The 16184-nt window shown below is 43.7% G+C and overlaps 1 protein-coding gene across 1 annotated transcript in view; it reads left to right on the forward strand.

Moving 5' to 3' along the window:
* Nucleotides 1-16184, forward strand: part of LOC119649277 (DNA N6-methyl adenine demethylase) — a 394633-nt gene that overhangs the window by 134928 nt on the left and 243521 nt on the right. The window contains exon 4 of the mRNA XM_038051364.1: nt 7324-7404. Coding sequence (XP_037907292.1) covers nt 7324-7404 — 81 coding nt within the window. The remainder of the gene's footprint in view (nt 1-7323; nt 7405-16184) is intronic.

The raw sequence follows: 16184 nt of genomic DNA on the forward strand, positions 1-16184 counted from the left end.
AAACTTTCAATGTTCATTTCCCAAAAACTATCTAAACTTCATGTAAGCCCGTTGAATCCATATTTCGAAACCATCTATTTGCAAATTAGTTGAATGCACATCGGTACCGTTTCTTCTCTTTAAAAGCGATGGATTCCCGGCAATCTAAGTAATTGATTTAGAAAGAAGGTGCTAATCAAACTCGGGTAATATGGTGGATATATGGTGGATTGATTTGGATATTTTCTTTGGCGCTAGTAGTATGTAGTTAAGCAACTTCTGGTTTCGGGGGGGATACTTTTTAAAAATCTCTGCCCACATCCTATTAAGGTGAGGACAGCAGGACTCTGTTCCGAACATATTTAAAGTGAACTATGACGTCAAAACTCCTACAACCATAAAGCCTTCTTGGAAAACTGGTCCCATTTGCTACCGACCCCGACGCTTGATCTGGATGTAAATACTGATTTTATTTATTGGGGTAGGGTTACTTGAGTAGCATGGATTTTCTGGAAACTTTTGGCTTCAATAATATGATATATTTCCCAATTGGCGCCTCTTTCCTCACCACTGATATACTCCTCAGGTCCTATCTCAAAAGTGTATACCCATTTGGCTGGAAGGTTTTACTAATTGAAACATTTTTTATTCGACTATTGATGAAAAATATCACTTCATTCAAAGCCCATGCGTCGAAAATTCTTAGGTAGACTTTTTCTATTTAATGTAAGGTCGGGCAAGATTGCCAGAAGATACAAATAACAGTCATCTGTTTGGTCTCCACAGTTTAATGTAAAGTGAAATTTGACCAAGAAGCCGTTGATTTCGAAAATCAGTAGCAATGTTCTTAAATTTCGTGAACCACCACTATTCTGTTCGGACAGATATATCATCGCTGTCCACACCGGGTTGCATAAAACTGAATGAAAGGACAGTTCTTCGAAAGCATGCTGTCCCCCTTGTGAAAATTTTGTGCTGACTATTGTTGACACTCATCATCATCATCACAAACGGCGCAACAACCGGTATCCGGTCTAGGCCTGTCTTAATAAGGAACTCCAGACATCCCGGTTTTGCGCCGAGGTCGATATCCCTAAAAGCTGTATGGCGTTCAGGCCTACGCCATCGCTTCATCTTAGGCAGGCTCTGCCTCGTCTTCTTTTTCTACCATAGATATTGCCCTTATAGACTTTCCGGGCTGGATCATCCTCATCCATACAGAGTAACTGATCCACCCACCGTATTGAGCCGGATTTTATCCACAACCGGACGATCATTGTATCCCTCATAGATTTCGTCGTTATCTAGACTACGGAATCGTCCATCCTCATGTAGGGGGCCAACAATTCTTGGGAGGATTCTTCTCTCGAACGCGGCCAAGAGTTCGCAATTCTTCTTGCTAAGAACCCAAGTCTCCGAGGAATACATGAGGACTGGCAAGATCATAGTCTTAGATAGATTTCATCATAATAACTGTTATCGGTTGTGATTTTCGACCCTAGATAGGAGAAATTATCAACGGTCTCAAAGTTGTATTCTCCTATCTTTATTCTTCCCGTTTGACCAGTGCGGTTTGATGTTGTTGACTGGTTCGTTTTCAGTGCTGACGTTGCCACCATATATTTTGTCTTGCTTCCATTGATGTGCAGCCCAAGATCTCGCGCCGCCTGCTCGATCTGGATGAAGGCAGTTTGTACGCCTCGGGTGGTTCTTCCCATGATGTCGATATCGTCAGCATAGGCCAGTAGTTGGGTGGACTTAAAGAGGATCGTACCTCTTGCATTTACCTCAGCATCACGGATCACTTTTTCGAGGGCCAGGTTAAAGAGGACGCACGATAGGGCATCCCCTTGTCGTTGCTGATGTCGAATGGTCTTGAGAGTGATCCTGCTGCTGGTCAGGGTCAGCCTAGTCAGTCTTATTAATTTCGTCGGGATACCGCATTCTCTCATAGCCGTGAACAGTTTTACCTTGGCTATACTATCATAGGCGCCTTGTCGATGAATAGATGGTGCAACTGTTGTCCATATTCCAACAGTTTCTCCATCGCTTGCTGCAGAGAGAAAATCTGATCTGTTGCTGATTTGCCTGGAGTGAAGCCTCTTTGGTATGGGCCAATGATGTTCTCGGCGTATGGGGCTATCCGGCCTAGCAAGATAGAGGAGAATACTTTATAGATGCTACTCAGCAACGTGATACCTCTATAATTGCTGCACTGTATGATATCTCCCTTTTTATGTACGAGACAGTTAATGCCCCGTTGCCAATCGACAGGCATTGATTCGCTGTCCCATACCTTAAGCACAAGTTGATGAACCACTTGGTGTAACTGTTCGCCTACATATTTAACCAATTCGGCTGTAATTCTATCGGCTCCTGACGACTTATGATTTTTTAGCCGATGAATTGCACGGACTGTTTCTCATAAACTTGGTGGTGACAGTATTTGTCCGTCGTCTTCAGTTGGCGGGACCTTCAACTCGCCGATGTTCTGGTTGTTCAGTAGCTCATCAAAGTACTCAACACATCGCTCCAATATGTCCATTCTGTCGGAAATCATATTTCCCTCCTTATCTAGGCAGGATGAGCACCGAGGTGTATAAGGCTTCATCCTGCTGACTTGTTGGTAAAACTTGCACGCCTGGTGCGGTTGCCGCCTATACTTTTCTAGTTCACACACTTGTTGGTTCTCCCAGATTTCCTTTTTCCGTCTGTGAAGTCGCTTCTCCGCTCGACGGAGTTCATGATAGGTCTCTGCGCGTGCCCGCGTTCTTTGAGAATGCAACATTACCCGGTATGCGGCATTCTTCCGTTCCGTTGCTAACTTACATTCATCGTCAAACCAGCCGTTCCGACTCTTTTTGCGGCTGGGGCCAAGTATGTTTGTGGCCGTATCAATGATAACGTTTTTCAGGTGGTTGTGAAGATCATTTGTTGATGCTTCATCTCCAAGTCCTTTGTTGACTGCGGTTATTGCGGCATCCATTTCCCTCTTAAAGGTGTCGCGGAGGGTTGTGTTGTGGATGGCTTCAGTGTTAACTCTCACCTGATTGTCAGAGGGGATTCTGAGTGGTGTTGTTATTCGAGCTCGGAACACCATGCCAACGAGATAGTGATCCGAGTCTATATTAGCCACCCTATATGTTCTGACATTCATCAAGGCTGAGAGGTGGCGGCGTTCGATCAACACATGGTCAATTTGGTTGAAAGTGGTCCCGTCTGGGGAGGTCCATGTATGTTTCTGGACCGCTTTCCGCGCACGTTGACACTCCAAATCGTTAATAGAACGATTTTTATTCAGTACATAAAGATGTGCTTTCTATTAGCCGGTTGTCAATACCTAAACCAGGGGCGTTAAATTATCCGTTGGTGCGAATCTCGGAATGTGAACTTGACTGGGAACTTCAGTATTGGACGCCGCAATTTTTCTATTGATAACATCTTGTCTCCTACTAAAGTACCGACTGAAGAAGTGAGGGAAGTTACTTATGGTGGAACATTGAACAGCCCCAACAACTGATCACCATAACCAATTGTTTATCCGCGTCAGATCGTTTAAGGGGGTCATCCCGTGTGTCGGGCTGGAGAAATCGATTTTTTTTCTGCATGAATTGTAGCTGTATATAGTGGAGAATATGTGGGCAAAGGGATTTTCCCATATTCCAAGTCGTTCAGAAATTACAGTGTTAAACAGATAAGGAGTTTGCAGCCACGGCTCGATTACTCGATGAGAAAGATCGAATTTTTTTACCTGTTAGTTTTTTACCTAAGCCTTATAAATTCGAACACAGGTATAAATATAAAAAGATGGAAAATCAGTCAATTGTCTAAACTTATTTGCTGTTTGGAATAAAAAGGATAATCCAGTCTAGAGGGAGCACTGAAAGACTTTCAAGCTATACTCAGTTATATTTTGTTGTAAATATTGTGCTGTTTGTGTGTTCAGTGATTTTTTTAAATGGATCGTACGAAGGGAGATCGCTTTAACGTTCAACGTCATGCTCGCACTAAACAACGAGTATTTCATGGGAATCGATAGTTATCAAAAAAGAAAAAGGACTTCGCATCAACATCAGCAAAGAAACTTAGCAAGCATGAACATGGATGTTCCAATTGCGACAAGTTTTGTATATTGTATATTGGATTTTGCTGGAGTTTTCTCCGGTATTTCTGCAAATAATAAAATATACGTAGTAGTAAAAAGGAATACGTAGGACATGTCGAGAAAAGAATGGAAACGCGACTTAGAAATGCAAAGGAGAATCAGAAAGGCATTGGTGGAAAAGGGGCTGGAAAACTTACTGATAAGGTTATTAATGACCTCACTACATTTTTTTGACTAGCTATTCGTCGACACGCAAATTCGATAGAAGGAATGAAGCAAGAAATTTGGGCAACTTTCTTCCATAAATGTTCTATAGACGAAAATCCTCCAGCAGGAGAGGACAGTTGGTGCAAATGGCGCAAGGCGGAAGCTAAAGGAGAACTGGATAGTTTGCAACACAAGAAGGCACCTTTGATGCCAAAGAAGGGTTAAACACCATGGTGGAACTCGGATGCTCCTAAATCTTGCTCTGAAGGGTGAATCAGACACTAACTGGAATCGCTATAAAGAGGCACCAAAGGCTCTAAAGAACAACATAAGATCGGCTAAACGATCGTCATGGAGACGCTTTTGCGAAGAGACTAACTCTCTTCAGGCTCTCTTCAAAGCTGAAGCGGATTCTGGTCAAAGAACGTAGCCAGAAACTGGGTTATTTACGTTTACAGAATGGGAAGTACACAAAGCGATGAAGAAACGGTAAACCATTTGCTTGAAGTGCACTTCCCCGAGAGACTAGCGCATTCATGGACATCGAAGATGTCTTCAATTATGCCTCAATCGCGGCAATTTGTGATGCGGCAAGACAGCAATGGAATCGAACCTAATCAGTTGGATCCTTCACATGCTAGAGTGAAGAAAAATCCACACATCGGTCGGCCAGAAGTCTACTGAAGCAGGATGTCTCAGGGGCTGCCCACAGGGAGGGGTTCTCTCTCCAGTGATATGGCTCTTGGTAATGGATACCTTGCTGTGGCTCCTGAAAGACAAAAAAGTTTCCGCGCAAGCTTTTGCGGACGACCTAGCCGCAGTAATTACCGGAAAGTTTGTGGACACAGTATGTGACCGCTTGAATGCAACTCTGCATGAAACCCACAGCTGGTGCCTCTGCAATGGACTCACGGTGAACGCTAGAAAGACTGGACTAGTTATGTTCACTAGGAACGTCAGGTAGGGCAGCTATACGCTACCCACCTTAGCAGGGGCGGAAATCCAGCTGGCACAAACAGTCAAGTACTTAGGAGTACATTTCGACTCCAAGTTAACAGGGAAGCATCGTATCCAGGAACAATACCAGGGATCCTGCAGATTGCTCTGTAGGAATGCGATAGGTAAGACCTGAGGACTTTCGTCCAAACGGATATACTGGATGTATACATCCATAATAAAACCCATTTTGATGTGTGCATGCATCGTCTGGTAGCCGATACTGAACTTTACTAACAGCAGGAAGCTGCTAACGCAGATTCAGAGACTTGGTTGCCTAAGTATTACTGGAGCAATGAGTACTACGCCAACTGCGGCACTTGAAGCTATCCTAAATTGACCCCCCATTCACTTGGAGGTGAAACGGAAAGCAGTCAACGACGCATATAGGCTCCATACCATTGGGGCGTGAAAAGGCGGCCAATCACACGGTCATGCGTCTATCTGGAAATTCCTTGACAAACATCCGGTAGCCCTGATGCCGGCCGATCATATGGTTTCCAGATTCGTCTTTGAAAAGACATACACTTTCGTAATCATCGAATGAGAAGAATGGTCGACAAGTGGTCATGAGGCTTTTCACATTACAGACCTAATCATCTTCACCGAAGGATCAGTCATGGAGGTTGAGGGGTGTTCTCGGAGAATCCGATTATAGAACTGGCCCGACCCCTAAGAAAAGTGACGACCATATTCCAGGCGGAGATATGTGCCATTTCAAGCAGAAGAATGTCTGCGACAAAAGTGGAGTGGCCGCACCATTCGAATCTGTTCCGACAGTCGGGCGGCATTATCAGCACTAAATGGCAACAACATATCAAGCCAGTTGGTGTGGAGTTGTCATCAGGTGCTGCTGAAACTTGGCCGATTGATGAGGAGGCTGACAGGCTGGCTCGCCGAGGGTCTGGATCCACAATGGTGGGGCCAGAACCAGCTTTTGGCATCCGACCATCTACTGTCAAGTCTACTCTGAAGGGTGAAATTGCAAGGATTCACGCAGTCGAGTGGAGAAATTTGGACTCTTGCTGGCAGGCGAAAATCCTAGGGCCACTAGAGCGGCATTTTTGTTGTTCCTTAAGAAGTGGGACGTGAAAACCCTAGTAAGGCTTTTAACGGGACACTGCTCCTTAAACTACCATATGGAAAAGATTGGGGTAGTGGTTTCGTCTATGTCCAGCCAATGTGACGAGGAGGAGGAGACGGCCCTGCACTTTTTATGCAGCTGCCCGGCATCCTCAGATCTCAGACGAAGACACCTTGGCAAGGTTTTCTTCAATGAAGAATCTGCACACTCTCTGCCTCTGGAGAATATTCTCAGATTCGTTAAAGCCTGCGATCACCGTAGGCGGGAAGCCATTGTATAGGCAATTTACCGGGATAATACAATGGCCTGAGTGCTCGGAGCTTCGCCTCCCCCCACTAAAGTAAACTAACTAAGACTGGTCCATGATACATTTAAATTGAAATAATAATAAATAAAAATTATTAAAGTCCAGGCTACTTAGCAATTGGCGATCTGTTGTGTAGTGCATGCCATTTTTAATCCGAGGAGTTTGTCAGAAATACAAAAGCAAATTAATTTCCGGAGCTGTTGATATTTACCTCCTTTTATCAGCAAAGTTGTTGTTCTGTAGTCTCAAAACTTTATATAAATAAACTTTCGTTGTTCACGTGGAAGGACTTGGAAGTGTTTAAAGGAAATCTGTGCCCAGAACCCGGTCGACTATGAGTTCGTTTTTCGAAAGTTTTCAGATAAAGTCGTGTTTTCTGCCTTACAGGTGCCATCTATCCGTAGGTTCGAGTGAACCTTCGCTCCATAAACCAATACTTTCTCCCAAAGCTCTATGGTTCTGTTCTAGGACAAGGCGTTTGATATTTCTATACTACACAAAGCTCCTTTATAGCATCCTAGCCAAGGCGCATTTCTAAACATCAAACTTTCCCAGCAAGTCTTTCAACCGTCTGATATCCAATATCCAATCCAAACTTATACTACCGAATATTATCTCAACTAATTCCCAAACTTTCTATTTCAGCTGATATATGGCGCTGATGGGCAACTGGTTCGGAGCCAAGAATCAAGACGAGGACGTGGAAAAGGTCGAAATGCAAATGGGGTGAGTACACGATTTAGTAGTGCCAGCGTCTGGAATGTTGTTTCGAATAATAACCATGGCGAGATGCATGGTTGCTGCCTTTTTAGGTAGCCAAAACCTGAAAGCGAGCGACTCTCCTTCGACCACTTGGTTACGAGCTCGTATCAATAAAAAATTGCAATTATGATCGTAAAAGTTTATGCAGTCTTTGGTATATTTATGAGTGGCACATACAAAGTGGTAATTTGAATGGTGCTATGATGATAGGACGCGAATTTGATTAGGGTAAGCTGGCATTTGGAATGTTTCGCACATGGAAACTGCCTTTACTTTGCGTGTCGTTTAATTACTTTGTTTATAACTCATTTGATTCGACTTTGAATTCGAGGAGAGCTCCAGAGTATTTTTCCTTCTCAAGTTGCTCAACCCTTTTTCATATGAAAAGATGTTTCGGAAGTGACTGGAGTTCATTTGTTTTTGATAAGTCATGATAAGTAATTGAGTCCCGAAGTTCTGCATCTTCGATTTTCCCGGCCCTAGAGTTTTTCCTGGGCCCAAAATAGAAGGTTAAACAAAATTAAATAAATATTTTAAGGACTCGTTTTCACCCTGGCCCTTAATGCATCTGTTTCCACATACCGGAATTAGATCAGTTGCGTTTTCTGGAATAATTAGGTAACAGTCTCACGGACAGGCCAGCCAGAGTCACGTTTCCAGTTCCTCTCAATAAGGGAGTTGCCGTACTATCCTTTTTGGCTAACCACTCCGTAGACTCTGGGTGTACGTTTTCTACTGAAGTGGGAAGTCCTTTCTTTCACAGATTTCTCCGTGGGGAAGCAAGAATCTGGTGAAGCCTCCAAAATCCAGGCCCCGTCACGACTTAATTTCTCAAAGTCGCGGATGGATTGAAAGTGTTACTCCTTACCGCTTGTAGAGTTACAATCCATTGTTCCATCTTCATGTGTTTTTGGACACCCTTGTGTGTGTGTGTGTTTTAGATAGGAGAGAGGTAAAGCCTCTAAGCACTCAAACCTTAGTGGTCCATTCTACTCGATTCTAACGGAATATCCTGGATTGGTTTATGTATCGCAGGATTTCCGTTAGTGGATGTAATGCTACCCGCTGCAGTTGCAGTCTGATGCGTGGATTCCGCTTCCTCATTACAAGATGAGCATTTATCATCTTGGATAATTCCTGTTCTGAACATATGCCCATCTAGTGAATTATGACCAGTCAGAATGCCCACAATACTTCTGCAAGTCTTCCTGCTTTTCGACAAGATAAACTTTGCAGTATTTTGCTTGGTTCTAACAGGAAAAGTTTGGTCTGTTTAGCAGCATTAAGGCTTTGCCACCTGTCATTATGAGAAGCTTGTTCCGAGTTTTTGATAGCAGCATCAGCCAATGCTACTGACACCCCAATTGCTGGTTCCGGTCCGGGCATGGGGAAAGTTGAAACCTCTTTTACTAAGACATCCAAGATTTCACTTTCCTCTACACCACAATGACCAGGTACCCAGAGTAAATCCATCGCATTGAACCTAGAAACAGAATTCAATCAGCTTCTACATTCCTGAACAATTTTTGAAGTGCTCAAAGTACTACTTAACGCCCTCAATGCAGCTTGTCTATCGCTGCAGATTGCCCTTCAACCTCTCGTCAATCACCTAGGTTGCCGCCCTTAGGATCGCATATACTTCAACCTGAAAGACAATTGGGTATTGTCCCAAAGGAAAAGCCCCCTTTTCGTTTTTTATTCGAGAGGTAGACTCCTGCTCCAAAACTATTTTCTGTCTTTGCGCCATCTGTAGATAAGACGTCAGTATATCCTGGCAGGCATTCTTCCGGTTCGTCCCAGTTTTCTCTCCGTTTCAAGATAACATATCTTCTACCAAACTGCTCTCATTGCAGTACTATGAATAAACAAATTCAAGGGTTGCAAATTGAGCAATGCATTCAGAGCTGCGCGGGATGTGGTGCTCATGACATCGGTGATACCCAGACACAGTTCTTTGCACTATGGCTAGTTTACAGGGAAAACTCTTTTGTTTCACGTTAACCCACCACACTACGGATGATTAAGCGAACATCGCCATATGATAGCAACATATATCCACATTTCTACCTTAGATCTAAGTCCCCATGTCGAGGTAAAGGTCCGCCTACACAGCCCATAAGCTGTGCGAGCTCGTTTCATTTTTATCTCTACATGTTTGTTCCAAAGAAGCTTCTTGTCTAGAATAACTCCCAGATATTTCACTTCTTCGGAGAGTTAAAGGGTTGTACCCCTCATTTCTGGAAGGCAAAGACCATTCATTTTCCTCCTTTTTGTAAATAATACCATTGCGATTTTATTTAGATTTACCGAAAGTCCATACCTGAGACATCAACTGTCAATCAAATCAACGGCGCGTTGTGTATTTCTACACACTATTTCGAGATCTCAACCAAAAGCCAGCACAGCAATAATCATCAACATCCACCTCCCAACACAAAAATCTCTGCGTTAGAATAGCTTAGATCCACTTTATTAGAGTTTCGTCAACACCATGTGATGGCGGCATCACAGAGCTTTTGGAAGGGAAGTCAAAAGCCCCTTCAATCTCCATGAACACCCCCATCGCGTAATTACCCTTCAGAGTTGCATCTTCTATCTTTGAAACCAAAGAATGAAGAGCAGACTCACAGGACTTTCCACGTTGGTTTTTATTTAGCGCCTTTTCGCGAATGTGATGCTCAACCAGTTCCTCCAGACATTTCAGCGAAAATGATGTTGCTTGAAGTTCTTTGAATTTGAATAGTCATATTTCCCAGGCTTAGGTATGAAGACTACCTTCACCTTCAACCAAGAGGAAGGCACGTAGCTTAGAGCAAGACATCCTCGAAAAATATTACTTAGAAGTTGCTCTAATTGCTCTATTCCCTCCTTTAACATCGCTGGGTGGATGCCATCCATGCCAGGTGCTATGAAGTGTTCGAATGATAGTATAGCAACTCTCGCCTTTTCATTGGTAACAACCGCTCTCGCAGTGTCCCAATTCCCCTTGCAACACCTTCGTGTTGAAGGGTTTGCAGAAACCGCCAATTCACTTCTTCCCACTTCAGAGACCTGTTCTCCCGGGAGGTGTACTTCCAAGAGAGTCTGTATAGACTCAACTCCGGAGTTCATGCAAGTCCCATCCGGTTTTCTAAGAGAGTCCAACTCCGAGTTCGACTCATCCTTATTAAGGACTCTACACAGCTTGGAAGTCTCGCTTTCACCTTCCAATTCTTCACAGTATGCTCTAAAAGAGTCCCGATTCGAATGTTTTACGAGCCGGTTATATTCACGCTGTGAGTTCCGGAAGTTTTACCAGTCTTCATCTATTGCTTTTGCAAGCACGATTTAGAAATCGTCTACTTGATTTCCTGAGTCTCTGCAGTTCTTGATTCCACCACGGAACCGTTTTACCACGTTGGCCTCGGGAAATAGGACAAGCCTCTTCAAAGCACTCTAAAAATGTGCGATTCAAAGCTTTCAATTGATCTTCTATCGCCAAAGGAGTCCTTAGGCTCCTAGTGAGCTGAACTTTGTCGCCAAGAAGTGAACTTTCTCCAATCCGTTTTCCTAAGATTCCGTCTTTGTATTACAGGCTGTTCGCCTGCAATAGTTAGACTAAATTCTAAGTGACGGTGTTCTGAGAGTGAGCTTCATCTAGCACTCGCCAGTTCCTAATCAACTGTAACAACTTTGAAGTGCAGATTGTTAGGTCACTTCTTCTGGTCCCCACGAACGTAGAACCGCACCCTACATTTGCGATTATCAGACCAACTGAAGTGATAAATCAAACAGCTTCTCTCCTCTACGAGTGCATTTGCTACTTCCCCAACAAATATGCTGAGCGTTCGCATCACAGCCTATGAAAAGTTCAAGGCCACTTGATTCTGCATGCACTACCAGATCCCTTAGTTCTTATGTCGGCGGAGGGCGCAAAGAATCAGAGGATAATTAAGCAGAGGAAACTATGACGTTTCTTCTCTTACCATTAACCTGGTATTGTAAGTTGAGCGTAACAAGGTCCTGGGAACAGAATTGTCTCAGCATGGTTGCTTCTAACAATGTTGACATCAAAACGCAGGCTCTCGGTCTCGAAGATCTTTCATCGAAGGAGATCCTAGTCCCCTTGACTGATCCAATAGCACAGATTCTGTTAAAACGAATCCATGGCTCTTGAACCAGAAATATATAAGGATAGTCCTACAACTTTGCCAGCTTTGCTGCCAGTAGATAGGAAGAAGCTTTGACATGCTGCAGGTTGATTTGACTAGCTCTTATGTTTGTAGTCATAAGTGCAGTCTAATATGAAAACCGGCGCTAACTGAAAAGTCTGCTGCATTCAGTGTGGATCTCACCGGAGTTACCAGCTTGTCCTCACCATTCGCCAAAAGTTACACTTTCTTGCGTCCGATTTCTCTGGATATCGTCACACTTGGTGTAGCAAAGTCCATGTCCTCTATCACAAGAAATTTCGCCTTCTTTCGCAGTGCCTTCCGTTGTCGTCGGCTAGAAGCCCTCCCAGGTTCACGGAGTCCGGGCTGGATGGATCTGTTTTCACATACCGGCGTTAGACCAGTTGCATCCACATTACCAGCTTCCCATTCTTCCGTTTTTCCGTGTGCAGGCGGAAGAGAAGGTTCTGATAAGCGAGCCTGTAGTTCCTTCTACTTTGCGGCTAAAGCTTCCTTTTGCCAAGCCTTCTTCCACCGTATTTTAGAAGAGTTAGGCAACAGTGTCACTGTCAAATTTCCAGTTCCTCTCATTAAGGGAGTTGCTGTACTATCCTTTTTGGGTGACCGCGCCGTAGACACCGGGTGTAGATTTTCCACTGAAGTGGAAAACCTGCCTTCCACAGATTTCTCCGTGGAAGAACATGGATTCGAAGTCTGTGACTTCTTACCACTTGGAGAGTGCTAGAGCTCCTAGTCTTCTGATGTCAGCGAAAACCCAAATTTTGATGAGTAGATTTCATTTTTATTGAAACTCGGCTGTCACGAGGAGTGATTATCTGCCATAAATACTTACTTACACATCACAAACAGGTCGACCTGATGCCGAGAAATATGCCCTCTGCTTCTGGAAGCAAAGACCCGTAACCTGCCTGCTGATGACTATATCATCATTGCGGGCGACCCTAATGGTTATCTGGGTGAAAATCCAGACTTGTACAGGTGCTATGGAGAAACGAATGGCGAATGGCGAATGGCGTATAGACGATTTTGTGGACTCTCATGATCTTGTACTTGTAAACACAAAGTTTCATCTTCCTACATTTTTAGTGGGAACAGTGGAACGACAATATACTCGTAAGACGCAGACATTTTACCACCGTCACTGACTATAAAGCCGCTCCATATGAGACCATCACACCTCAACATCGGCCGTTGATCACCATCTCGCGAATCAATGCTCCGAAAAAACGGCGTGAGGAACGCACTAGTCCGCCGCGCATTAAATGGTGGCGATTTCATGAAAAGAAAGAAGAAATGATTTCATTTAAGCAATTTCCAACCATTACGGATGTGGAACAATCGTTGAACTAAGTTAAAGACGCGATCCACAAGCCTATGCAACCCTCGGGTTAGCAAGCCAGGTAAGCGGTTTATAAACCGAGATATCTGGCTTTGGGATGATGATGTTGAAATAAAGGTCCGTCAAAAGAAATGCCTCTATCAAAACTTCCTTAACAATAAAACGCTGGCCAATTGGCAAATTGGTCTTGTATGAAGTGCTCTAACACATTTCAAGGCCCTGATCCAATATGGATTGTTGTGCCAACGATTATTATTATTAATTGGCAAATTTATAAGAATGCCAACCGGGAACCAAAGAAAGCGAACTTTGTCACCCTGGCGGTCCATTACAAAGATCTTTATGAAAAACTGGAGACTCGGATGGCGAGAAAGATCCGTATCGACTCGCCACGAGCTGACACCAACGCACACAGAATTTCGAACACTTCTGTTGCGTCAATGATAGGATAGGTGGCGAGAATATTTCGAGCAGATTCCAGTTGAAGAATTTGTTTATCCTGTTTATCCATAGTGGTGGCACCGGGAGACGTTGTATCAATGTCTTGCCGGCTGTGATACAGTAGGCGAATGCTGCAAAGGTCTAATTAGGGCGATCAGATCCAAGTCTGCACGGGGACTCTTTGAAGTGGCAATAGTCACGAAACCTTACCAGGGGTATACTGGTACCATGGGAACCGCGATAGCCCCTACTTCAGGAGAATACCTGTTTTCTGTGCGTTCAGCTCGGTTGACCTCCTAGCTTCATGGGGATTACGTTCAAGCGAACAGGGCCTCAGCGTGGTGTTTCGTTTCAACACGGGTGCCGTACTCCTTAGTTAGGGTAGAGATTTAGCTAGGTCTTGCATCCACCAAAATGAATGCTGAGCCATGCACTCGGTATAGACTGGTACCGTTGTAGCTTGCTGTGGCGAGGCTCTGATTGTGGTCACAAAATCAATCCATGTCTTAAGAAGACCATGGGATTTAGTCCACGAGACAGGTACCCACGTGAAACACCGTGACGTAACTGTCAGCGCGACTGAAGTCGAAAAAGCAATAAAACTAATGAAATCTAGAAAAGTATCGGGACCTGACGACACCGCATCTGAGCTCTCGAAAGCGAAGAACTGGGACCCAGGACTGTTGCGCAGTGAATTCTTCAATCGGGTTGTTCAGGAAGGTAGAACACCACTTGACTAGCAAGACTAGCACTTGACTAGCAAGACTGGCATCGCCCTCTCTACATTGCATTTTTGAATCTGGAGAAAGTGTTTGACCGTGCGCCACATGAACTCATTTGGTATGCTCTAGGACAACACGTAGTACCACAAGAACTCCTGGGCGGGGTTAAATTTATCTACAGCGGTCCGGAAAGTAAAGTTCGAAGTTTAGCAGGTGTAGCAAAACCACTTCATGTTTCTGTCGGTGTTGATCAAGGAGACGCGCTTTTACCACTCCTCTATGCTTTGGTTATGGCGACATATGGGGACATCCAACGACCAGCGCCCTATACACTGCTTTATGCAGAAAATTTTTTCCTAGCGTCTGATAGCAAAAGGGATCTCGAACAACTTGTCCAACAATAGAATGATTATGATGAATAAAAGTGGACTTTTGACCACCGATCCCCATGATACATGCACTATCACTGTAAGTGGCAGTGGTCTATCTAGAACTGAGTAATTTAAATATCTCGGGTCAATGGTATCAATCAATGGAGAACGGCCGACTATTGAAAACAATTAATGGCGTCTCGTGGTAATGGAGACGAAAATGTTGTGTTGAACTATTGGCGTAACATGCCTTGATTACTTCCGAAATGAGGATATCCGCGATCGATGTGGGATTTCACCCATCATGGAAAAATTGCGAAAGAGGCGTCTTCGTTGGTATGGTCACGTCATTCACGCTAACAAGAATTCACTTGTCAAGATTAGTCTGAACATCGAAGTCGATGGTAAGCCCGACCGAAACAACGGTGGTTTGATACCTGGGATGGTGGTTTGAAAGTCCCACGACGGCATCCAGATCAAGCATTTGATAGAACAAAATGGCGTAACCGATCACGACCCCGCTTGTGAACGGGGCAAAGGGTAAAGAAAAATAAGAATAGATTCGCCAGCGATAATCGGTGCACTGCACAGTCGCCACTGCCACTTGTATTAGGAAGAATGGTGTACTGTATACTTACAGTATTATTTGGTGATTTGGTCTTTGTCTCGTTCATAATAAGATATCACATCGAGACATTGCTTATCACAACTGTAATATCACCGCTTCTTTACTGGTTGGCAATGCGGTGATGTTGTGCTGCTAAGCAATGTTATGATGTTTGTTGATGTCTGGATCGCGCTCGATGATAGAAATGCGATATTGTTCTTTATCGTGATATTACGATTACATGCATCATCATGAAGAAAACTCCAGAGCAAAGCAAGGCCCACCATGATGTTATACTAAGGGTTATTCGTCAGAACCTGAAATAGAACCTCTTTTCTATGGGCTGATAAAAAGATTCAAATTAGCGATCTTGTTTTAGCACTAACAATTTTCAGTGATCATGAATTGTAGATATATTGATACACGAGTGGACGGTCATCACGAATAATGTCCAAACTCTTTCTGGCAATCGTACGTAATGATGAGTGTGTTATCATGGGTTAAGCAGGGTCCAATTTTGAAAGCAAGGCGGCAATGCTGCTCCAGTTCACGAGCCAGAAACTTAAAAACAACATTCTCCCGTTCATATTAAGAGAAAATTTGACAATTGTGGGTTCTATTTGAGGCAATGGCTTGCTCTACCCATCATCATTAGTCATTAAACCATCCCCTAATCAACAGTCGCCCCTAACAAACAACCTCTTTAGACGGCCCTGCAAACTTTTGAACCTAAAGTAGATACATACCACTAGCCACTGAATCCGATTTGCTTTACATAGGATCGTCTCAAGCGATTTCAAACTCTCGAAATAGATGCAGCCAAATAAAAAGAATCAACATTGCAAAAGGTTGCACTTTTCCTGTACCACTGATAAGCTCTCCTCATATTTTTCAGAATTCACAATTTTAGAAATTGTCGCCTTGCGCTCCTACGTATATTTTTGACATCCGTTGGAAGCCATTCATCTTGAGCTAATGAAGCAACAATTTTAAATTTCGCGGAACAAATGAGAAAAACCAACAATTAGGAATATTAATCAAAATGATCAAACCCCCTCAATTTTCTCCGGATTTTCCAAGAATCCGTCATGG

Source organism: Hermetia illucens, chromosome 2, assembly GCF_905115235.1.
Source record: "Hermetia illucens chromosome 2, iHerIll2.2.curated.20191125, whole genome shotgun sequence".
Lineage (NCBI taxonomy): Eukaryota > Metazoa > Arthropoda > Insecta > Diptera > Stratiomyidae > Hermetia > Hermetia illucens.